At 42.0% G+C, this 25,038-nt stretch overlaps 1 protein-coding gene across 2 annotated transcripts in view; it reads right to left on the reverse strand.

The window, feature by feature from the left end:
- Positions 1–2,978: 2,978 nt before the first annotated feature.
- Positions 2,979–25,038, reverse strand: part of HAVCR1 (hepatitis A virus cellular receptor 1) — a 28,002-nt gene continuing 5,942 nt past the window's right edge. Inside the window, exons 4-8 of one of the 2 annotated variants that reach the window (XM_032155990.1) lie at positions 22,479–22,586; positions 15,819–15,874; positions 10,695–10,809; positions 6,330–6,363; positions 2,979–3,300 (exon numbers count right to left, since the gene is read on the reverse strand). In XM_032155990.1, the coding sequence (XP_032011881.1) occupies positions 3,192–3,300; positions 6,330–6,363; positions 10,695–10,809; positions 15,819–15,874; positions 22,479–22,586 (422 nt within the window). In that variant the 3' untranslated portion in view covers positions 2,979–3,191. The remainder of the gene's footprint in view (positions 3,301–6,329; positions 6,364–10,694; positions 10,810–15,818; positions 15,875–22,478; positions 22,587–25,038) is intronic. The other variant, XM_032155988.2, reaches the window with a different exon arrangement.

Genomic DNA, 25,038 nt, shown 5'->3' on the forward strand with positions numbered 1-25,038 from the left:
CTGTCTCTACTAAAAATACAAAAATTAAGTGGACATGGTGGCTATCCCAGCTACTCAGGAGGCTGAGGCAGGAGAATTGCTTGAGCCCGGGAGGCAGAGGTTGCAGTGAGCCAAGATTGTGCCACTACACTCTAGCCTGGATGACAGAGCCAGACTCTGTCTCAAAAGAAAAAAAAAAATTATTTACCAAGCTGTGTTTTCGTAGTGTTTTTTAATCCAAACTGTTTCAGTATCTGTAGTGTTTTTTACATTTCAAAGACTTCTCACATGTAACATTTCATTGGAATTACCACTGTACATCATAGTTCATACGGAAATTATTACATCTAACAGATGAAGAAAATGCAGACATAAAGAACCATTTGCTATAATGTCATCCAGTGTAACTGCTAAGAGTTAGGATTAGACTCAAGTCCTATTCCTAATCCTGTATACTACCCTAAACTCCTAAGCCCCCATACATCGTACTTTACAGAATGCTACTAGTGACTGTACTCACGCATTCAAACAAGTTTTGGAAATGTGTTAAGCAAAGCTAACCTGATTCCCAGAGTATTATGCATCATAAATCCCCAAGAAGGATCCAGAGAATAGAGCAGTTCCCATAAAGTTAAAAGCCCCACAGGTGTCAGGCAGGTAACAAAGGAGGGCATGCAGGTAAAGTAAGGACTTGGGGATTAGAGGATGCAGCCCCATCTAGTGGGACCCTGGTCACATAGCAATCCAGTCCAATCTTGTCAGGTCTTTCCAGAGAAGCTACAAATCTTGCCTTTAATTTCAAATCTCCAATTTTGTGCATGTTGCCCCAAATTTAAGAAAAAAAGACACTATAGTTTTAAAAAAATAAAATTCTTGACCAGATCGGGCTGGCCACATTGGGAAAACTGAAATACCATGTATCACAATCTTATTTGCCCGCAGAATTTTCCTTCAAAGGACTTATAAAGTTCCTAGAATGATAACAGTGTTAAAAAATGTTGCCTCTGGCTGGGCGCGATGGCTCATGCCTGTAATCCCAACACTTTTGGGAAGCCGAGGCGGGTGGCTCACCTGAGGTCAGGAGTTGGAGGCCAGCCTGGCCAATATGGTGAAACCCTGTCTCTACTAAAAATAAAAAATAAGCTGGGCGTGGTGGTGAGCATCTGTAATCCCAGCTACTCAGGAGGCTGAGGCAGGAGAATCATTTGAACCCGGGAGGTGGAGGTTGCAGTGAGCCAAGATTGTGCCATTGCATTTCAGCCTGGGTGACAAGAGCAAAACTCCATCTCAAAAAAACAAAAACAAAAAGTTTCCTCTGAAAGCAAGCATCCTGTTGCCCCAGACAACTATGGTATGGGTAGCTCTGAACCTCAACCATGAATTATTTCAGAGTTTACTCAAACTGAAATTGAAATTAATACCCAGCCTTAACTGTTCATGTAGAAATGTTTCTTTTCTGACAAATCTAGCCCTTGCAAATCTATACTTAGTAGAGACGGGGTTTCTCCATGTTGGTCAGGCTGGTCTCAAACTCCCGACCTCTAGTGATCCGCCCACCTCAGCCTTCCAAAGTGCTGGGATTACAGGCATGAACCACCATGCCCGGCCGGCAAAAATATACTTCTAAACAATTATACTGGTTTAGTATAGTTGTTTTTTATATATTTTTATACTGACTAAAGATATCCTTACAATAAGCCTAATTTAATTGTAAAAAAAAAAAATACAGGAATTGATTAGATATGAGAAAGACACTTTGCCTTTCCAAAACAATTTTATCTTTTTTTTTTTCTTAAATTTTTTTCTTAATAGAGATGGGGTCTTGCAATGTTGCCCAGGCTGGTCTCAAACTTCTGGGCTCAAGCTATCTGCCCACCTTGGCTTCCCAAAGTGCTGGGATTACAGGCATGAGCCATGGCGCTAGCCTCCAAAACAATTTTAAACATAAAAGTGGTTTGGAGACGATTTAGAATTTGGGTCAAAACTAGTGAGTTTCAAACACTTATATCTGCAATATAACTTATAAGGCAGAAAAGGCAGCCATTTCCCTACTCACGCCTTTTTTTTTTTTTTTTTGCTTTTATTGCTGACCTTCTTGGTTCTAAAAATTTGTTCAGAAAGCCTGATGGTTGTTTAAATGCTTAGCACCATGACACACATGTAATAAAAATTGCATAAATGGACCGGGTGCGGTGGCTCGTGCCTGTAATCCCAGCACTTTGGAAGGCCAAGGAGGCTGGATCCCCTGAGGTCAGGAGTTCGAGATCATTCTGGCCAACATGGTGAAACCCTGTCTCTACTAAAAAAATACAAAAAATTAGCTGAGCATAGTGGCGGACACTTGTAATCCCAGCTACTCGTGAGGCTGAGGCAGGAGAATCGCTTGAACCCGGGAGGTGGAGGTTACAGTGAGCCGAGATTTCACCATTGCACTACAGCCTGGGCAACAAGAGCAAAGCTCCATCTCAAAAAAAAAAAAAAAAAAAAAAAAAAATTGCACAAATATGTTGAATCACCTGGCAAATTATTTTCTTCCCTTGGTGTCTACGTGTTCCATACTATTGTAGCCTCTTTAACTAGTAAAATAGCTACCCCAATTCAGAGATCCAGTACTTAATGCATCACATTTCCAGAGTTATGAGAAAACAACTAAACCTGTGAGTTAGACTCACTTTGTTTCCCCATGGAGGAAATAAAAACCCATGATTTGAAACCTTTGGAAAACATAGGAAATGCAACATTTGGAAGTATAACATAGAAACAAGACATAATCATACAATGCTTCCAAATGAAGTCTCACATTGGATTTGCTGATTTTTAAGACAGATTCCCCTCTTCTGGACAGCTCTGATGGCCAAGATAGAAGTTCATTTGCTATGTTTCCAGGGACTACCCTCTTTGATGTATACAGGATTTATGGGGTCTAAAGAGAACGTACAATTCTAAAGTGTTCATATTTGAGAAAAAACTGCAATGACCAGAAGGATTGAGCCAGTTTTAGCATAAAAAATTAGGACTACATTAATGATGAGGTTGACTATACACAGTTTGGAGTGAGAGAGTTACTCTACCCAGTATCACTGACATGTTGGAATGGCAGATGAAACTGAAACAGAAAAATTGTCTTGGGGTCTAAAAGATGTCTGATGTGCTGATATCTGTTCAGTCTTCCGCAGTCACGGGTGTAAACTTTCAAAGAGCACCACTGGGTCTTAGGCCGTGTCATAAAGACTATTCTCAATGTAGATATTTTCTTCTGCTTGGACTTCCTTTTCAACTGAATTTTGCAAAGCTTTAATTTGAAGGCTGCTAAACGAAACACTGTAGAAAGAGTTGTTGAAGAATAACATGAGTAAGAAGAAAAGCAGACCACTTCTCACATGAGCTGCACTTTTGTTTATGATCAGGCAATATCAGGTATTCGAGACTCCAGGAGCCCCGTTCACACAAAGTATAAAATAAATAGTGCCTTCCAGAGTTGTAAAAAGTGTGGCTCTTATTATTAAGTTGAAGAAAATTCTGTTTAATAAGCATGTAGATAGACAATCTAAGAAGTATTCAAAAACTCAGACTGGTCTCTTTGAAACTCGCATAATAGAATACAAAAATGGAAAATCTAAAAATACAGAGCTCTGACATCAAACTAAGTGGCTGAATCAAGATGCACATTTTCAAATGTGGCTAAGAATTGGATGACTGGTGCTTTTCCAACTGTAGCTTGTGATCCTTTAGAGAGGGTTGTTAAATCTACTTAGCGATCTACATCCTATACTCAAGATAAAAACAGAATAGAGAAACATTGAATATAGTTAAATAGTCCTGTTTCACAAGTGTACGCTGGATCATAGTGTTAAAAATCTTCCTGTGCTGGGTGCAGTAGCTCATGCCTCTAATCCCAGCACTTTGGGAGGCCGTGGCAGGAGGACCCCTTGAGGCCAGCATGAGCAACATAGCGAGGCCCCGTCTCTACAGATTTTTTTTTTTTTTAATTAGCCAGGTGTGGCGGCTTGTGCCTATAATCCTGGCTACTTGGGAGGCTGAGACAGGAGAATCGCTTGAACCCAGGAGGTAGAGGTTGCAGTGAGCCGAGATCACACCACTGCACTCCAACCTGGGCAACAGAGTGAGACTCTGTCTCAAAAAAAGAAATCAGTAGGAAGAGTGGAAATACCAGTGAGGGAAGAAAGTGGACTTAATTTTAACTTATGTGTAGCATTTTGATGTAACTGGTTATTTTTATATATTTGCATATAGTGATTATTTGTTACCAAAGCCTGCCCCCAAAATACAGAACTTGTCTTCATTCAGCTGCAGATGAAACACATGTGCACACATTTAAAGAACTGTGAAAAACAAAGCTCCACTATGGTCCCTAAACAGGCCAGTCATACATGTGTTAAGACACTTAATTTAAGTGTCAATGAGCTCAAATGACTCAGTGTGATATAACCGCCGAGAAGATAATGTCATGAAAAAGTGTTCATAATTTGTTAGTGTGGGGTTTTGTGTTTTTTTTGGCTTTTTTTATACTTTACACATTTCTCTTCCATTCCAGAAATATTTATGAGCACAGATTCCTGAGATTGAGTCCTTTATATGCTATGTGATGTGACCTTAGATGTCACTCAACATTTCTGAAACTGTTTTCCAATCTGTAAAATGAGAATAGTGCCTCTCTCGCAGTTTATTGCTGTGAAGGGCTTGACTGCAATAACACAAGTCGATGTGTATTGAGCACTTATAATATGCTGGCACTGTTCAGACAGGTTCTGTGGATTGGCTCAGGTAATTAACTCAGACTCAGGAAAGTCTGTGTACAAGCATCCAATGAAGGAGAACTAGACTTAATAGATGGCAGCCTAAGTAAGAGGGATGGATTCTGAATCAGAGAAAGTCCTTACTTAAAGCTCAGCCTGAACCAAATGAAGCAGGCTGGCTGGCTTTAGAACTAGGTAGTCTCCTACCATTACCGGCAATGGGGCAGATGGCCTTGGGGCATAGATGCAGTAAAGGGGATTTAAATTGTAACTGGGGCCAGGTGCAGTTGCTCATGCCTATAATCCCAGCACTTTGGGAGGCCAAGGTAGGCGGATCACCTGAGGTGAGGAGTTCGAGACCAGCCTAACATGGCAAAAACCCCGTCTCTATTAAAAATACGAAAATTAGCCAGGCATGGTGGCAGGCGCCTGTGATCCCAGCTACTCAGCAGGCTGAGGCTGGAGAACTGCTTGAATCTAGGAGGTGGAGGTTGCAAATCGCACCATTGCATTCCAGCCTGGAAGTCTCAAAAAAAAAAAAAAAGAAAAAGTAACTAGGCAGCAGGGTAGACTGAAAGGTCTTTACAGGCAAATTCAAGTGCCTGCAAGGCTACACAGCTAATATAGATCAGTGGAGCAGGCTGGGTAGGGAGCAGCAGGGAATAATGGAAGCTGTGGAAAACTGGAGGCACTTGCCCTACCTCAGTGCCTTTGCACTCCCTGCCACTGCAGCCAGGAATTATCTTCCTCCAAATTAGCTGCTTTCTTGGCACTCATTCAAACAGACCCTTATCCTGTTCTATAGTCCCCATGGTGTTTATCTGTAAGCATGTAAAAGAACCATGCTTATTTGCTTACATGGTTTTTGTCTGTTTTATTCATCTCTTTGAAATAGCCAGTAACACTCAGTAAGATAAAGCATTGAATATGGTGAAACCCTGTCTCTGCTAAAAATATGAAAAAATGGCCGGGCATGGTGGATCAAGTCTGTAATCCCAGTACTTTGGGAGGCCGAGGCAGGCAGATCACCGGAGGTCAGGAGTTTGAAACCAGCCTAACCAACATGGAGAAACCCCCTCTCTACTAAAAATACAAAATTAGCTGGGCATGGTGGCGCATGCCTGTAATTCCAGCTACTGGGGAAGCTGAGACAGGAGAATCGCTTGAACTCAGGAGGCGGAGGTTGTGGTGAGCCGAGATGGTGCCATTGCTCTCCAGCCTGGGCAACAAGAGTGAAACTCAGTCTCAAAGAAAAAAAAAAAAAAGACAAAGCATTAAACGAAATAAAAGAACAAACTAAAGCAACTCATTAAATGTTTAGTTCCATCGAGCAAATCTTGCAATTTAGTTATCTTGCCCATGGGGTTTGCTTAGGATAGAGGTGCTCCCTCTGTACCAGCTCTGCCACAACTCCAGGGAAATACACAAAGCTACAAATATCACTGGAAGGTGTAAATAATAGAATTGCTCATTAAAGTAGACTGTCAGGATCCAAGGTATACGATGGAGAGTTTAGGAGAGAGACAGAAATCTAGTTTTATTTTACCAGAGTAGGAACCTCAAAAGTATTGACAGAAATATTTTCAAGCTTACCTTGGTTGTTGAACCTCCTTTTTGAAGAAATACTCTAAATTGAAGGGGTGGGGAGAGAGGAGTTGAAGAGAAAGTTAAACATCTCAGCAAGAGTTTATAATCTTTTTTCAATCAAGTGTATTATTTCTGTTATTACTTGGATTTTTCCCCAGTACCTTGAGGTGTCTCCTTCCCATGTCCCTTTTGATTCTGCAGGACCCAAACAAGCCATTTACTGTCCAGTATCTCAATTTCATTAATGGTTTGGTGTATTCATCCACATATCCTCCCTAACTTTAATGCAATTCTTAAATTATCTTTCTTTTTTAAAAAAAAATGAGTAAGTCCAAGATCCTTCTGATAGGCTGCTGAACAACAGGCATCAACCAAGATTTGTTTTAGATGAACTGGGTCATAAAGCCATATACTTTAAGAGTCACCTCTATGAAAGCATACCTTTGCAAGAGTTTGTACTACCAGTCATCTCTCTCCTAAAGAAGGAAATAATGAGTTATTTTTGCTTAAGGAGGAAAGTATATTTTGAGGTCGTTAGGGCTCAGAATACAATACCCTCAAATAGGCTTCTTTGGAATTCAAAGTGAGAGCACCTGGGGAGGAGCATATTTAGGGAAGGGCTTTCTCTGAAGCTCCCCTATCTAGCTAAAGGCCAGATCGTCCAGAAGATATTCTGTTGTTGTGAATCCTTTCCCCGGATATCTCAATATCTCATCAATGGCAGGGCGGGGGCGGGTGGGGGTGGTGGGGGAACTGATGCACATCACAGGAAGGAGACTAGAGCTGACAACACATCCAGAGTCCAGAGGAATTTGTCCTGCCCTATAGTCTGTTCTTTGGGCCCATTCATCTCCCCTAAAAATCATTTATTCTTCCTCTAAAATTGCCTACATCCATCACTTTTTTCTCCCCTAAGAAAAGGGTATTTAAGGCCAGGTGCAGTGGCTCACGCCTGTAATCCCAGCACTTTGGGAGGCAGAGGCAGGCGGATCATGAGGTCAGGAGTTCAAGACCAGCCTGATCAACATGGTGAAACCCCATCTCTACTAAAAACACAAAAATTATCTGGGTGTGGTGGCATGAGCCTGTAATCCCAGCTACTCAGGAGGCTGAGGCAGGATAATTGCTTGAACCTGGGAGGCGGAGGTTGCAGTGAGCTTGAAGGGGGCCAGCCCCTCCACACCTGTGGGTATTTCTCATCAGGTGAGACGAGAGACTGAGAAAAGAAATAAGACACAGAGACAAAGTATAGAGAAAGAACAGTGGGCCCAGGGGACCGGCGCTTAGCATACAGAGGACCCATGCCGGCACTGGTCTCTGAGTTCCCTCAGTATTTATTGATCCCTATCTCTACTATCTCAGTGAGGCGGATGTGGCAGGACTATAGGGTAATGGTGGGGAGAGGGTCAGCAGGAAAACATGTGAGCAAAGGTCTCTGTGTCATAAATAAGTTTAAGGAAAAGTGCTATGCCTTGATGTGCACGTAGGCCAGATTCACGTTTGACTTTACACAAGCATCTTAGTGCAGTAAAGAGCAGTAGTGCTGCCAGCATGTATCACCTCCAGCCATAAGGCGGTTTTCTTGTATCTCAGTAAATAGAATGTACGATCGGGTTTTACACCGAGACATTCCATTCCCAGGGACAAGCAGGAGACAGATGCCTCCCTTCTTATCTCAACTGCAAAGAGGCCTTCCTCTTTCACTAATCCTCCTCAGCACAGACCCTTTACGGGTGTCGGGCTGGGGGACGGTCAGGTCTTTCCCCTCCCACGAGGCCATATCTCGGACTGTCTCAGTGGGGAGAAACCTTGGACCATACCCAGGCTTTCTTGGGCAGAGGTCCCTGCAGCCTTCCGCAGTGCATTGTGTCCCTGGGTACTCCAGACTGGAGAATGGCGATGACTTTTACCAAGCATACTCCCTGCAAACACATTTTTAACAAAGCACCTCCTGCACAGCCCTAATCCATTAAACCTTGAATCAACACAGCATATGTTTCTGCGAGCACAGGGTTGGGGTTAGGGTTACAGATTTACACCATCTCAAGGCAGAAGAATTTTTCTTAGTATAGAACAAACTGGGGTTCCTTATGTCTTCTTCTTTCTACATAGACAATAACAGTCTGATCTCTCTTTCTTTCCCCCACAGAGCTGAGATCACACCACTGCATTCCAGTCTGGTGACAGAGCAAGAGACTCTGTCTCAAAAAAAAAGAAAGAAAAGGGTATTTAAGCTCCAGGCATCTGGCCCTTTCTTCCATCTCATATTTTGTGTGGCTTCTGTACACATAATAAATATGTATTCCTTTTCTCCTGTTAATCTCCTAATAATCTATTCTTTTCGGTGTACTCAAGTATCGAAATTTCAGAGGGAAAGTTTGAACTTCCCTGCAAGGTATTTTAGCCAATTGCTAAATAACTTTGACTAACCAAGCTCCAAAATAATTACGTTAAAACTTCCTCAAATTTGCCAAACAGACTCTTAATTTTCTGATTCTCCTCTGCCCAGACCCATGAACTAAATCAGTCATGGCTTCAAATACCACCTCTTGCAAAATAGCTAACTAGGGTTCTTTTATGGGAGGCAGGTTATACTGAGACAAACACACACACACACAATTAGCAGAAGGGAGACATGAAGCCCGGGGTGGTTGCTTTTTGAAGACTTTTGTTTTACTTTTTTAGTCGGTGTCTTGCTATCAGTTTCCTCTCCCAGTGTCTCATGTGCCTCTTCTTCTAAATGAGTGTTGCAAAATTTTAACAATATCACCCCCACAGGGAAAAAAATTAGATCTTGTAGGGGAGAGAATAAATCTTATAAACCACAATGGTGTGTTGACTTCCAGATCGCAACACTACCCAACAAACTCCTATTTCTTGATACAGTTGGCCCTCGATATCCACAGGTTTGACATCCTCAGTTTCAACCACTCACAAATTGAAAATTAAAAATAAAAATAAAAATAATACACAACAATAATAATACAGATAAAAAACAATACAATATAACAACTATTTACATGGCATTTACATTGTATATTAGGTGTTCTAAGTAATCTAGAGAAGATTTAAAGTATACTGGAGGAAGTGAGTAGGCTATGTGCAAACACTACACCATTTTTTAAGGGACTTGAGCATCTGTAGATTTTGGAATCGAGGGGCTCTGGAACCAATCCCCCAGGGGTACTGAGGAACATCTGTATTTAATTTTTCTTGGTCTGGCATTGTGGCTCATGCCTGTAATCCTAGCACTTTGGGAGGCCGAGGCAGGTGGATCACCTGAGGTTAGGAGTTTGAGACCAGCCTAGCCAACATGGCAAAACCCCATCTCTACTAAAAATACAAAAATTTGGCTGGGCGCAGTGGCTCATGCCTGTAATCCCAGCACTTTGGGAGGCCGAGGCGGGCAGATCACGAGGTCAGGAGATCAAGACCATCCTGACTAACATGGTGAAACCCCATCTCTACTAAAAAATACTCTACTAAAAAATTAGCCAGGCGTGGTGGCGGGCACCTGTAGTTCCAGCTACTTGGGAGGCTGAGGCAGGAGAATGGCTTGAACTCAGGAGGTGGAGGTTGCAGTGAGCCAAGATCGTGCCATTGCACTCCAGCCTGTGAGACAAGAAACTCTGTCTCAAAAAAATTCTTATAGAATTAAATGTTTTCCATAGGGGAATAATAATTGAAAAATAACAAGTTTAAAAAATCGTGGTTTTAAGTGAAAACTTCACTAGAATATAAGTTCTATGAGATTTATAGATATTTATGGCAAAAGGATCTTTCTAACTACAATTACAGTTTAAGATTGCTGTGCACTTGTCACGTGCCAGGAACCATTCTCAGTGCTTTTTTTTGTTGTTCTTTTCCTTTTATTTTAGAGACAATGTCTCACTATGTTGCCCAGGCTGGTTTTGAACTCCTGGGCTCAAGCAATCCTCCTGCCTCAGCCTCCCAAAGTGCTGGGATTACAGACATGAGCCACTGCTCCTGGCTGGTGCTTTTTTAAAATTTTTTTTTTTTTTTTTTAAGAGATGGGGTCCCACCATGTTTTTCAGGCTAGTCTTTAACTCCTGGGCTCAAGCAATCCTCCTGCCTCACTCAGCCTCCCAAGTAGCTAGGATTACAGGCATAAGACCCCACACCCAGCTCCCATTCTTAGTGCTTTGTAGGTACCAATGCATTTAAACTTCATTTCCCTTCCCCCCTGAGGTAGATGGTATTACCATGTGCCTTTTACAAATGAGGATTTGGGGAGACAAAGGGAAGTCGTGTGAAATCAAAATCACGTGACTTAGGAAACTAGTGAACCCAGGCAATTTGGCTGTACATCCCCTGTTCTAGTCCCTTAGGAACAATCTTGAAATGACTTACTTTTGGCAATGATGACACCCAAAATAGCAAGAAGCACCAAAACAGAAATAGAGACTCCAGCATAGATTCCTTTAGTGGTGTTGGCCGTCTGTAGACTATGTGCTGGGGACAGTTGCTGAGGAAACAACAACAGATCAAAAAAGCATCTTGTTAGAAAGTTATGAAGAGAAAACATTTCCCAGAATCACTTACCCAGCCACATTTACCTGTATTGGTGCTTGGGGACTTCTGGAACATAAGGGTAAGACCAAATGATCTGAGTTTATAACCATATGGTGAAAATCTAGGACGACTTGAAATGCAAAACATATTTTACAACGATGGAGGTGTTTTCTAGCTTGCTTGAGGTTGTATTTACATAGGTGTACACATTTGTCAAAACTAAAACTGTATGCTTAAAGTGGGTTTGTGTGTAAATTTTTTAATTTACTGTTTTAAAAGTCAATAGGCTATTTCCACAAATACATCATCTTGTGATATTAAAAAAGAAAAAATGTCAGGCGTGGTGGCTCACGTCTCTAATCCCAGAACTTTGGGAGCCCCCAGGCATCCTGAGGTCAGGTATTCGAGACCAGCCTGGGCAACATGGTGAAACCCCATCTCTACTAAAATATACAAAAATTAGCTGGGTGTGGTGGTGCATGCCTATAATCCCAGCTACTTGGGAGGCTGAGGCAGGAAAAATTGCTTGAACCCAGGAGGCAGAGGTTGCAGTGAGCCAAGATTTCGCCACTGCACTCCAGCCTGGGCAACAGAGTGTGATTCCATCTCAAAAAGAAAAAAAAAAATAAGAAAAAAAAATTGTTTATATAAATTGACTTGATGTGATGTTATCTTAATGTGCTCAGTTATTGAATTTTGTCCTTGATTACAGTCCTTACTTGTCTTTTTACCTGTAATTGAAGATTCTGTCTCTATCTAAATAAATAGATTTGAGAGTAGCTGCACACAGACATAGCCATGATTAACAATTCAATGCTATGCAATCATGAAGAAATGTAAAATTGTTTAAGTCTTCCGGTGCCTATCACAAGAGATCATCACCTCCTGGAATAGGCCTGAAATGTGCCTGGCTTCCTGCTGGTCCCCCTTTCATGGCTTAGTTCTAATCCTAAAGAGAGCCCACCGGGTAGGTATTTTAATAGAAGGAAGGGGGAGAATCTGAGTGAAGGACAAGTCTTCTCATTTGTAAAATCTTAATCCCTGGAGTCAACATCCCAGGTCTTCTACTTAGTCACTGTGTGACCATGGACAAGCTGTTTAGCCTCTCTGAATCTATTTCTATGTCTAGCAACAGTAGATTCAATAGAGTTCTTTGCAAGGGTACTTCTAGGTCCTTCCTGATAAACACTATGAATATAGTGGAGTAACAGCATTTGAGCCATGCTTGCTTAGAAGCGGCATAGCCAGTGTCTGGGAGTGCAAAACTGTGTTATTATTTATTACCTTACCTATGGGGTGGGAGGGAAGTGTAATGTGAGTAGATGGAGAATGGGGTTTCAGGAGGCAGGCTTTGCTTTCATTTTTTAATTACAACACACAAATACTGCATGCTCATTTTAGAATGTGCAGCTAAGCATAAAAAAGGGAAACTAAAAAAAACCATAACCAGGTCAGGGACAGTGGCTCACACCCATAATCCTAGCACTTTGGGTAAGGCAGGAGGATAGCCTGAGCCCAAGAGTTTGAGACCAGTTTGGTGAGACCCTGTCTCCAAGAAAAAGATAAAATTGGCCAGGAGTGGTGATGCGTGCCTGTGATCCCCGCTACTTGGGAGGCTTGGGGTGGAAGGATCACTTGAGCCTGGGAGGATGAGTCTGCAGTGAGCTGTGATCATGCCACTGCACTCCAGCCTGGGCAATGGAGTGAGACTCTCTCTCGAATAAATAAATAAACCATAACTTTAACATCCAGAAATGAGCACTTTTGCCATTTCGCTTTATATGCTTTTCTAGAAATTTATCCTTCTAGGATTTTTTCTTAACAGAAATAATTACTATATTCTATATGAACTATAGTACATCATAATTGTATACTATTTTAAAAGTTGCTTCTTTCACTTAATAATGTGTTATAACCAACATGCTATAACCTATGTCAGTAAATGCACCGCAATGACTACATTCTTATGCTCTGTTGCCCAGGCTGGAGTACAGTGGTGCAATTTCAGCTCACTGCAATCTCCACCTCCTGGGTTGAAGTGATTCTCCTGCCTCAGCCTCCCAAGTAGCTGGGATTACAGGCACCCGCCACCACACCCAGCTAATTTTTCTATTTTTAGTAGAGACGAGGTTTCATCATATTGGTCAGGCTGGTCTCAAACTCCTGACCTCAGGTGATCCACCTGCCTCAGCCTCTCAAAGTGCTGGAATTACAGGCGTGAGCCACCGTGCCCTGCCAATGACTACATTCTTTACAGCAATATGTGCACATGCTTAACTAAGTAATCCCTTACTATTAAACATTTAGGTTGTTTATAATATTTTCATGATTATAAGTATTAACAATGAACATCCTCCTCATACATTTCTATTTATTAGTTCAATTTTTTCCTTAAGATAGAGCCCAGGAAGGTGACCTACTGGGTCAGAATGTATTCTGCATGTTTTCAAGATACCCGGGAGAAGACATCTTGATATCTTCAGTCAAGGCACAGAAAGCCCAAGTTTCTGCTACTGCCAACCTTGAACCTGCCTCTAAATTGTTTTCTCTTGCTTCTAAACATACCTATTCTGTAGGTAACTGAGACCAAGAATAACCTCACAGGCCAGGCACGGTGGCTCACGTCTGTAATCCCAGCACTTTGGAAGGCCAAGGCGGGTGGATCACCTGAGGTCGGGAGTTCAAGACCAGCCTGACCAACATGGAAAAACTCTGTCTCTACTAAAAATACAAAATTAGCCAGGCGTGGTGGTGCATGCCTGTAATCCCAGCTACTCTGGAGGCTGAGGCAGGAGAATTGCTTGAACCCGGGAGGTAGAGGTTGCAGTGAGCCAAGATAGCACCATTGCACTCCAGCCTGGGCAACAAGAGTGAAACTCTGTCTCAAAAAAAAAGAAAAGAAAAGAATAACCTCACTATTCTGAGGGTTTTTTTTTTAAATCCAGCACAAGTCTACACATATGTCAACATATTAAACATATACATGGTGGTAGTTCTGATATTTAGCCAGTATGTTGGATCAATCAGTGCATGCCATACAAGTTGCTAAATTTTTAAATCTTACGCCTATGTAATGGCATTCACAATGTCACTAAGGTATACAGCATAAGGCCATTTGGCTCTACACTAAATAGCCCCACTTTGATCATTTTGAATTTTTTATACAATGACCATGTTGTCATTTCTTACAACTGGCTATCAGAAAGATTATTCTCGGGCCAGCTGTGGTGGCTCATGCCCTGTAATCCCAGCACTTTGGGAGGCCAAGGCAGGCAGATCACTTGAGGTCAGGAGTTCCAGACCAGCATGGCCAAGGTGGTGAAATTCCATCTCTACTAAAAATACAAAAATTAGCCAGGCGTGGTGGTGGGTGCCTATAATCCCAGCTACTTGGGAGGCTGAGGCACAAGAATCACTTGAACCTGGAAGGTGGAGGTTGCAGTAAGCTGAGATTGTGAAACTGCACTCCATCTGGGCAATGAAAGTGAAACCTTGTCTCAAAAAAATAAAAAAATAAAATAAAAATTAAAAAAAAATCTCAGAAGGATTATTCTCATAACTTCAGATTTTTTTTTGTTTGTTACTTCAAAAAGTTACTTGCACATACCAAAAGGCAGATTGTTTCTTACAGAAGCCAAAAGAAAAGATCTTATTAATAAATCTATCTAACTTACATGGAGGTAGAAGACTTTGATGAGCATCATAAGACTAGGTCCCCTAATTTTTTTCCCAAGTTCACTGAGAAAAAAAGTATGGGAACATTTTACAGAATCAAAGTTATTATCTAGAATTTTGTTATCTTAAAAAGTCATCCTGGGCCGGGTACGGTGGCTCACGCCTGTAATCCCAGCACTTTGGGAGGCCGAGGTGGGAGGATCACTTGAGATCAGAAGTTCAAGACCAGCCTGGTCAACATGATGAAACCTCATCTCTACTAAAAACACAAAAATTAGCCAGGTATGGTGGTGTGCACCTGTAATCCTAGCTACTTGGAAGGCTGAGGCAGGAGAATCACTTGAACCCAAGAGGAGAAGGTTGCAGTGAGCTGGGATCGCGTCAGTGCACTCCAGCCTGGGTGACAGAGCAAGACTCTGTCTCAAAAAAAAAAAAAGAAAGAAAGAAAGAAAAAAGTCATCCCATACGGAGGTTTATGTATAGAAAAAAATCAGTAGAAGTTTTAAAATTTCTACATAAAATGGTCATTAGGTAGGGGAAATATATTAGGGAAATAAACATATTATGTTAGTTTCACGTACATTTTACTTTTGTTCGGGGCAGCCTCTACTCCACCCCATCAAAGCATGCTGTTTCCCTATTGATAATTGAATTCCTCCTTGGTGTGTTATCTTAACTTGTTCTCCTTAAATTAGCTCATTCGGGCCTGGGCATGGTGGCTCACGCCTGTAATCCCAGCACTTTAGGAGGCCGAGGCGGGTAGATTGCCTGAGGTCAGGAGTTTGAGACCAGCCTGGCCAACATGGTGAAACCCCATCTCTACTAAAAATACAAAAATTAGCCAGGCGTGGTTGCATGTGCCTATAGTTCCAACTACTCAGGAGGCCAAGGCAGGAGAATTGCTTGAACCCAGAAGGCGGAGGTTGCAGTGGGCTGAGATTGCATCACTGCACTCCAGACTAGGAGACAAAGTGATGCTCTGTCTCAAAAAATAGCTCATTCTTTCTTCCCCTATTTTCTCCCAGCAGAAAGTCTGTGTACTATGTATCTAAGTACGCTATTCACTAACATATTCTCTTTGGGCATCCCTAACAAACTGGGTCACCTAAATAAACCTTTCAAATTAAAGCATCCTATTTAAGAGTCAAATTATTTTCTTCATCTTTTTTTTTAAGAAGAAGAGAAAAATCTGTGGGCTAGTCTTACAGAAATAGTCTTTAAATGTAACTTGCTTCCAGGGAGATATACAAGTGAATCTGGCTAATCAAATGGGGAGAATATGCTTACAGTTTGATTGTTATTCCAAAGGCCATCTGAAGACTCTGTCACGGTGTCATTCCCATCTACTCAACAAGAAGGAAATTTAATTAGAATTACAAAAAATATTGAATTTTCACTGCAGACACTAAATATATTCACATTCCCTTCTGGTGATGAAAAGTTGAATGATAATATGATCAAATGCTGCAGGTATTGCAAGAGTCATACCAAGTTATTAATGTTGTATTAATTTCTCCTGTAAAGTTGTATTTCTTAACCTTTCTGTCACAGGCTCTTTGAAAATGGACTTTTTTTTTCTTTATTAAAAAAATACTGCATGTGCACACACATGAATTTTATCTACTATTTTATGGTCATCACAGAAGCCCACTCATGGAACCAGGTTAAGAATGCCATTTAAAGGCAATCAATACTTTTATGCTATCTAGACAGCTGTAAATGAATGGTCAGAGGCATGTACATCCAAAAACCAGAACCATCCTCTTCAGAATGGACATCACATTGGTTTTATATTCAGAAGGAGTAAAATATGCTGTAATATCAAAAACAGGTGGCATATAACTCCTGTGTTGTTGCCAATGTGCTTACACTTTGATCTAGAAGTGCTTTAGAAAATATAGCAGCCACCAGATCAATGTGTATTATGCCATATAAGGATTAAGATTTTATGTAATATATAAGATACATTTCTCTTAGAGTTGAACATTTAAAAATTTCAACATGTTTTAAAATATCTGCTTTGTAATAGACAATATATTCTCAGCCAGGCACGGGTGGCTCATGCCTATAAATCCAAGCACTTTGCGAGTCCAAGGCAGGCAGATCACTTGAGGTCAGGAGTTCAAGACCAGCCTGGCCAACATGGTGAAACCCCATCTCTACCAAAAAATACAAAAAATTAGCCAGGCATGGTGGCACATTCCTGTAGACCTAGCTGCTCAGATGGCTGAGGTAGGAGAATCCCTGAACCTTGGAGGTAGAGGTTTCAGTGAGCTGAGATGGCACCACTGCACTCCAGGCTGGGCAACAGAGTGAGACCCTGTCCCAAAAAAAGAGTATATTCTGTTGGCCTTCCTAGACAACTATAGGTCAAATACAGAACTGTCTTCTTACCAAGCATCTACCATGTAGTGAACACTTTATATTCTAACAACCAGTTAGTTCCTTAATCCCATTTTTATGGATGAAGAAATACACAGAAAATGGTTAAATGATGATTTCTAATTAAGTGACAAGAGCCTCTGCTGATAACCTACACACACATTGCACTTCCATCAAATGGAAATACTTAGGCCTATGAAATTCTGTAACTGGTGACAGTGCTATAGGGCTCAACATGAATAAACTTGGACTAATATCTCCTCAACATTTACATTACTGTGTTTACATTTTACTGCTTCTGAGGCTTCCTAGAAAGCCAAAGGCAAGGCCGGGCTCAGTGGCTCAGGCCTATAATCCCAGCACTTAGGGAGGTTGAGGCAGGCAGATCCCTTGAAGTCAGGAGTTCAAGACCAGCCTGGCCAACATGGTGAAATCCCTTCTTTACTAAAAATACAAAAATTAGCCAGTGTGATGTTGCACATCTGTAATTCCAGCTACTTGGGAGGCTGAGACACAAGAATTGCTTGAACTCAGGGGGTGGAGATTACAGTGAGCCAAGATTGTGCCACTGCACTCCAGCCTGGGCAACACAGTGAGACTGAGAAAGAAGGAAGGAAGGAAGGAAAGAGGGGAAGGGAAGGGAAGGGAAGGGAAGGGAGAAAGAAAGGAGGAAGGAAGGAAGGAAGGAAGGAAGGAAGGAAGGAAGGAAGGAAGGAAGGAAGGAAGGAAGGAAGGGAGAAAGAAAGAAAGAGAAAGAGAGAAAGAAAAGAAGAGAGGAGGAAGGAAGGAAGGAAAGAAAGGAGGAAGGAAGGAAGGAGAGAGAGAAAGAAAGAGAGAAAGAAGGAAAGAAAGAAAGAAAGAAGAAAGAAAGAAAGGAAAAAGAAAGAAAGAAAGGAGGGAGGGAGGGAGGGAGGGAGGAAGGAAGGAAGAAAAAAAGAAAGCCAAAAGCAATATGTAGTTTTATGCAATATACAGAATCTCAGCCCTGTTTGTGACAGGTATTATCACCTTAAGGAAGAGGATGGGGTGATGCAGAAAAACAGCATGGACTGGAGTCAGATAAAATTTGAGTTCAATGCTGACAATGTCTGTTAGCAATGTAACTTTGATACTCAAGGTCCTTTTCATACACACAGTTATGTATGTATGTATAGGTATATAAAGGGGTGAGTGTATGTGTGTGTATGTGTGTGTGTGTGTGTGTGTGTATACAGTAGTGCCCCCTTATCCACAGGGGATATGTTCCAAGACCCTCAAGTAGATGCATGAAACCAAGGATAGTACCAAACCCAATAGAGACCATGTTTTTCCTATATATACGTACCTATGATAAAGTTCAATTTACAAATTAGGCACAGAAAGATATTAACAGCAATAAATAATATAATAGAACAATTATAGAAATAAACTGTAATAAAAGCTATGGGAATTTAGTCTCTCTCTCTCAAAATATCTTAGTATTTTAGGAACATAGTTGACTGCTACAGAAAAGCAAAACTGCAGATAAGGGGAAAACTACTATATATATATTTCTAGCTACAGTACACATGAACTACAACCTATTAATCATACACAGCCCATCAAGTTGTTACAATTAAATTAGATGATGCATGAAAAGTGGTTGGCACTAAGCTATTATTAGTATATAATGGGAAGAGGAGTGGGGAGGAGGGAGGGATAGGTACTATGCAATGCACTTTCCAAATATCATATACTCTAATCATCCAAAGAGGAATGTTCAAAAATTTTCCTATGGGCACAGAACTAGTAACTCATAGCTGAAATGGGAGTTGTGTGTCTCCAAAGCAGATTTATAGGGCCTCCTCAATCTGGCAATAGCATTAAATATGGCCTGCCTTAAAAGAATTAAACAAGATAATATATCCATTTCCTGGCACATACATCTGTCAAAGGTGGGTAGTGGGCCATATGACAGCTCCAATCCTTTTCAGACCTAATATTTTTTGCTTCCATGAGGCTTTAGGCAACTGAGGGCCAACCCAGGCACAGCACGAACTTGGCCCAAGAGCCTTAGATCCACAGCCAAAATGGCAGCAGCCACACAAATCCTGAGGATACAGCGGCTCCACTGTCTGTTCCACCTTGGAAAACTCTACCTTGACCAGGTTTCACTGACATAGTATTTCAGAGAATGATTCCCCACTCCTACTTTCTTCCTCCTTACACTCTCAAAGAGTGGGGTGCAGCTGCTCCTACCACTGTTACCTTGTGTTTTTACCTATTTTCATTTTGCTTTTCTGCCTGGAAACAGTTCGCGCTAAGGATTACACTTTCAAAATGAAATGTCACCATTATCTAATCCCAGCTGAATGAGTCCCTCTGTGAATCACACTGTAGGTCCATTTTAAATTAACCAGCTACCAGGAATGATTGGCAAAAAAGGTAGGCCATGCACGCTGGGGAGCAGCTGCCTACAGATTGGCAACTGCTGAGTACAATGAGTCATACACACAAGGAGGCCTGCAAAGCGTGACCTTGCTTGGATATCACACAAGGACACAGAGCCAGCTCAGCATCAAAGAGGAGCTCAGCACAGGTCACTCCCAGAGCTTGCCACTAAGGGAAACAAGGAGAGTTAGCTGGGAAAGATGACAGGTTTCAGCATCACCTTTCTCCATCACAAGGAAAGACAGGTCAATTCCACACTTCCAAGGAGCAGAGACTCTAAGAGGCCTGTTCAGACTTGAAAGAATAGGAAGGATTGTTTGGGGCAGAGTAGCAGGATCTCAGAGGGGCGTGCCTCTTTGTTGTTGGTGTGGGTGTCCTCAACCCATCTGTCTTAGTCTGTTCAGGCTGCTATGATAAGATAGCTTAGATTGGGTAATTTAAACAGAAATTTATTGCTCACAGTTCTGGAGGCTGGGTCGTCCAAGATCAAGGCACAGGCTGATTACTCAATCTAGTGAGGGTCCTCTTCCCTATAGATGTTGTCTTCTATTTGTTCTCATATGGGGGAAGGAGCAAACAAGTTCCCTTGGGCCTCTTTTTGTTTAACTAATTAATTTATTGTTTCTCTTCCATCCAGAAAATGTACCTTGGGCCTTTTATAAGAGCATTGACTCCATTCATGAAGGCGGGGCTCTCATGACCTAATCATGCTCCGAAGGCCCCAGCTCTTAATACTTGCATTGGGAATTAGCTATCAACATGAATTTAGGGGTGTGGTGTTATGAGATTATACATACATATATAGATAGATAGATGTCTGTGCATGGTTCCTGGCTCATAACTCCCATATCCCTGATTATAGTCTTTTGTTATCATGATAAGTATGTTTGACCTCAAGAAATAATCTTTGACTTTCTCCTGCTCTCCTTTCACCTGACAAGGCAGAACTTTAATTTCCCCTGCCTTTCTGACTGTGGGTCGTAAGACACTTCCCAGAGAGAGTCCTTCCCTGTGCCCCTGGGGGATGGAATGTTGATGTCTTGAAGTTTCCATAAAAACCCAAAAAGGGTGGGTGCAGTGGCTTACGCCTGTAATCTCAACACTTTGGGAGGCTGAGGGGGGTGGATCACCTGAGGTCAGGAGTTTGAGACCAGCCTGGACAACATGATGAAACCCCATCTCTACTAAAAATACAAAATTAGCCGGGCATGGTGGCGCATACGTGTAATCCCAGCTACTTGGAAAGCTGAGGCAGGAGAATCACTTGAACTTGGGAGCAGAGGTTGCAGTGAGCCGAGATTGTGCCACTGCCCTCTAGCCTGGGTGATGACAAAGCAAGACTACGTCTCAGAAAAAAAAAAAAAAGAAGAAGAAGACTAGGTTTTGAGAGCTTCCAGATAGTCAAACACTTGGAGGTTCCTAGAAGGTAGAGTTCCCAAGGAAGGGCATGGAACCCTTTCCCATATACCTCATCCTGTGCATCTCATCATCAGTATCTTTTGCAATATCCTTTATAATTATCTGGTAAACGTTAAGTGTTTCCCTGAGTTCTGGAAGCCACTCCAGGAAATTAATAGAACCCAAAGAGAGGGTTGTGGGAACCCCAACTTGAAACTGGCCGGTCAGAAGTTCCAGAGACCCGAACTTGTGACTGGTGTGTGTGGTGGGGGTGGGAGGGGCAGTCTTGGGGACTGAGCCCCTAACCTGTGGGATCTGACCCTCTCTCCGGGTAGACATTGTAAGAATTGAATTAAACACACAGCCGGTGTCCACTGCTTGGTGTATGGGGGAAAAACTCCACACATTCGGTCACAGAAGTCTTCATCTGAGTTGATGATTGTTATTGACATGGTGTGAGAAGAGAGAGAAAACCCAGTTTGGGAGTTTTCCCTTAATAGCAAGGACACAAACATTCAAATCATAGCCCCATCTGAGAATGCTCGTGTAAATACAAATTTGATGAGTCAGTGGAAGCCTCCTGGTACTTTTTGGGGTCTGGGACTTGTGAGAAGCATAGGGTCTGGTGTTTGAGCTAAATACCAGAGAGCTGGATTTAATTGTTTTAAGGCCCTGGCCCAAGGAATCAAGTCAAAATAATACGTTTGGATTCAAGACTGGTTGATTTGATTTCTAAAAACAAGGTAATATGCATGTGGATGTTTCCAAATCACATAAGCTAACTGTGGCAGTCAGGCATTTGGATTCTTGATGTTCTAAGGAATAATAATAATAGCTGCTATTATATTTATCACTTACCCCCTGTAACTATGTCCCAAATCTTTCATCCCATTTGATCCTCACAAGCATTCTGCAAGATCATGGTATTACATCCTTTTTACAAATGACAAAACAGCTGGGCACGGTGGCTGATGCCTGTAATCCCAGCACTTTAGGAGGACAAGGCAGGAGGGTTTCTTGAGCTCGGGAGTTTGAGACCAGCCTGGCCAACAAGGTGAAAGCCCCTCTCTACTAAAAACACAAAATTAGCCGGGCATGGTGGTGCATGCCTGTAATCCCAGCTACTCGGGAGGCTGAGGCAGGAGAATGGCTTGAACTCAGGAGGTGGAGCTTGCAATGAGCCGAGAGCATGCCACTGCACTCCAGCCTGGGCAACAGAGCAAGACTCAGTCTCAAAAAAAGAAAAAAAAGAAAAAAAAGGCTGGACACGGTGGCTCACGCTTGTAATCCCAGCACTTTGGGAGGTGGAGGCGGGCGGATCACGAGGTCAGGAGATCGAGACCATCCTGACTAACATGGTGAAACCCCGTCTCTACTAAAAATACAAAAAATTAGCCAGGCGTGGTGGCAGGCGCCTATAGTCCCAGCTACTCGGGAGGCTGAGGCAGGAGAATGGCATGAACCCGGGAGGCGGAGCTTGCAGTGAGCCGAGATCATGCCACTGCACTCCAGCCCGGGCGACAGAGCGAGACTCCATCTCAGAAAAAAAAGGAAAAAAACACACACACACACACACACACACAAATGACAAAACATTCAGAAAGGGTAGATACTTGTACAAGTCAAATGACTGATCTGTGTGGCTGGTGTTGGCACTCAAGTCAGATCAGTCATATTCCAGAGCGTGTGCTCTCAACAAAGTCAATGGTTATCAAGGTTTGAATGATCCCAGGTGTTCAGGAAAGAGAACGCAGTTACCTGTTGTGTAAGAGTACAATGGTGAGCTGGTGGGTTGTATCCTTATTGCTCCCTGCAGTGTCGTAGGGTGAGTTTCTGCTGGCTGAGGTGAAGATGGTGAAGTGGCTACTGGAATGAAAAGAAGAATTGTTCCATTTGTGGAGGAAAATGTGCACCCCAAGAAAAATAAAGAACAAAACTAGAATCAGGAATTACCATCAACTTTCCATGGGCCCTTCTCCTGGCCTTCCACAGTGGGCATGCAGGGCTCCTACCCACCCACTTCTGAACCTTTCGGCTCCTCTTAGAAATGTGTTCAAAGATGGCCTTCAGGCATTGCCCTGCTATCTAATTATCTCATTAACACGAGGAAATGCAATCTAGATAATGTTCTACATAGTCAATATATACGATTATCTCAAACTTTCTATACTCGCAGGTTCCCTCTAAGTAGACAAAGCCAACAACAGGGCATTTTACGTAGAACATCCAATTAAGCTTTATTTTATTCATACAAGTGATATTTCACTTTCAGAAAATGGGGGCTTAGGAATTTGCACTAACATGCCCTACCCCCTTCACAACAGCCCCATTCTGGGTTTCCTGGCGTCACTCAAGTTCAATTATCCACACATCCAATAACTAACAGAATAGATACAATATTAATTCCTTGAGGTCTCTTAAAGCTGACAATATTGCCCAATGTCAGCCTTGGTAATGATTTGCAACCCTAAAGGTAAGGTTCCTGGCAGGCCCTGACCCCAGCTCCTTCCACATCTGCATTCTAGTCATTCCTTTAGGGGTGATTTCCTGTGTTTTCTGACTCATCTTACACTTCTCACTGTAAAGCTTCCATTAGGAATTCTCCAGCATAGGGCTACATTCCCCTTTCCTTTCCTGAAATCCCTCCTTTATTTCCTATCAGAGATCTCACCTTATTTGCAAAGTTGATCACTTGCCTCTTCACAAAGCATTTATATGATTCCCTTCTCTTAGAGCACCACAGACATTTAGAGTCAATTAGTGACGGTGACTGGATGAATTCCCAAACCTGGGCTTTCCTTATTGCCTCTCACTGGTCTGTTTCTCCTTCCCCACCACAGTCTCCATAACTTCACTTTTCAACATCGCTCTTTCTTCTGTTCTCAACTTTTTCCTGTTTTCCTCTAGTGCTCAAACCTGTAAGAGGATGTGGCTCTCTTTTGGAACGAAAAACAGAACAACACAGGAGAGTCATGTGGGCAGTCTGTACCCAGTTGAGTTCTGTGCAAAAGATCTCTTGAGCTTAACTTCTTTCCTAAGTTTGGGTCCTTATGGCATCTTTCTTTTCTCCACTGCTCCTACAACCATACATACAATTGTTCCATGGATGTTTTAGGCAGCAAGCAGGTACTAGGGGCACTGAGCAGGGAGGATTGGATGCAAAGATAAATGTCCCTGCGTTCTATTTGCTCCAGGGTTCTCTCATTCCTGGACTGCAATGTTCAACTCACGCAAACTCTTTGGAAAACTATCCAGATAAGAATAACCTCAATTGATACCATCCTCCAGGTTATAGCCATATAAACCAACTCTTAGGAGAAAGGCAACTTTCTCCCAAATCTCGGCTTTAAATGAAGTCAGTGACTTAGGGATGTTCTCCAAAACAAGTCCACTAATCCATCCACCTTAGCAGACACAAGCTAAGTATTAAAAAGTGAAATCAACATTGAGAAAGTCTAACAGACTCTAGTGTGTGCGGCTGCCTGGAACAAAACTGTTTTTCTTACAAAAGCTTTATGGCTCTAAAATCCAAGATATGACCTAATTGACACCCTCTCTTCCAAACTGAGCTACTAGCCCAATCCTTCAGATCTCTCCTGGTTAAATACACACACAATTCAATGGGAGTCGAGGGAAATCAATATGTTCCATCAGATTTTTCCAGCTAAGAGGTTGTGACATTTGTTACTCCTCAGAATCCAGAGCCACCCTAAGGGGTCAATGGATTTCTGAGGGCTTTGAGAATCTCCACTAAAAGTTATCTTTTAAATCCCGGAAATGGAAGATTTGAACCTATACTTGTCCTCAGAATGACAAGCTATTTCCCTACCTATAAGTCAAGTTATCCTCCACTTGTATTAAATCTAATGTCTTATTTACAGGGAATTTGAAGTATCAACTATATGGCCTGAACTGAAAAAAATAAACCTGTACATTCTAAATCCCTAAAGCCCTTAAACCCAATGTTACTTTTTCCTAAGTATAAATCACACCTTTTGCAATTTCCACTGTACATAAATAAATTAAAGGACCTTTGAAGTAAAAATGTGTAAGTCATTGACTACCCTGAAAAGACAGTGTGGTTGTTTAAGGGTTTTTTTCAGTAAAAATATTAGATCAGGGCAAACTCATCCAAACAGAAAACTCAGTGCTCACAATAGGAGGCATGATCCAGTAGTTAAAAGTACTGGCCCCATTTCAAGCTAACAGAGATCAAAACCTGACTTAACCACTTTCTATCTGTGCAAATTTCTTTTTTCTTTCTCTTTTCTTTCTTTTTCACTCTGTTACCCAGGCTAGAGTGCAGTGGTGCAATCAT

The sequence above is a fragment of the Hylobates moloch genome, unplaced genomic scaffold (assembly GCF_009828535.3).
Source record: "Hylobates moloch isolate HMO894 unplaced genomic scaffold, HMol_V3 SCAFFOLD_6, whole genome shotgun sequence".
NCBI lineage: Eukaryota > Metazoa > Chordata > Mammalia > Primates > Hylobatidae > Hylobates > Hylobates moloch.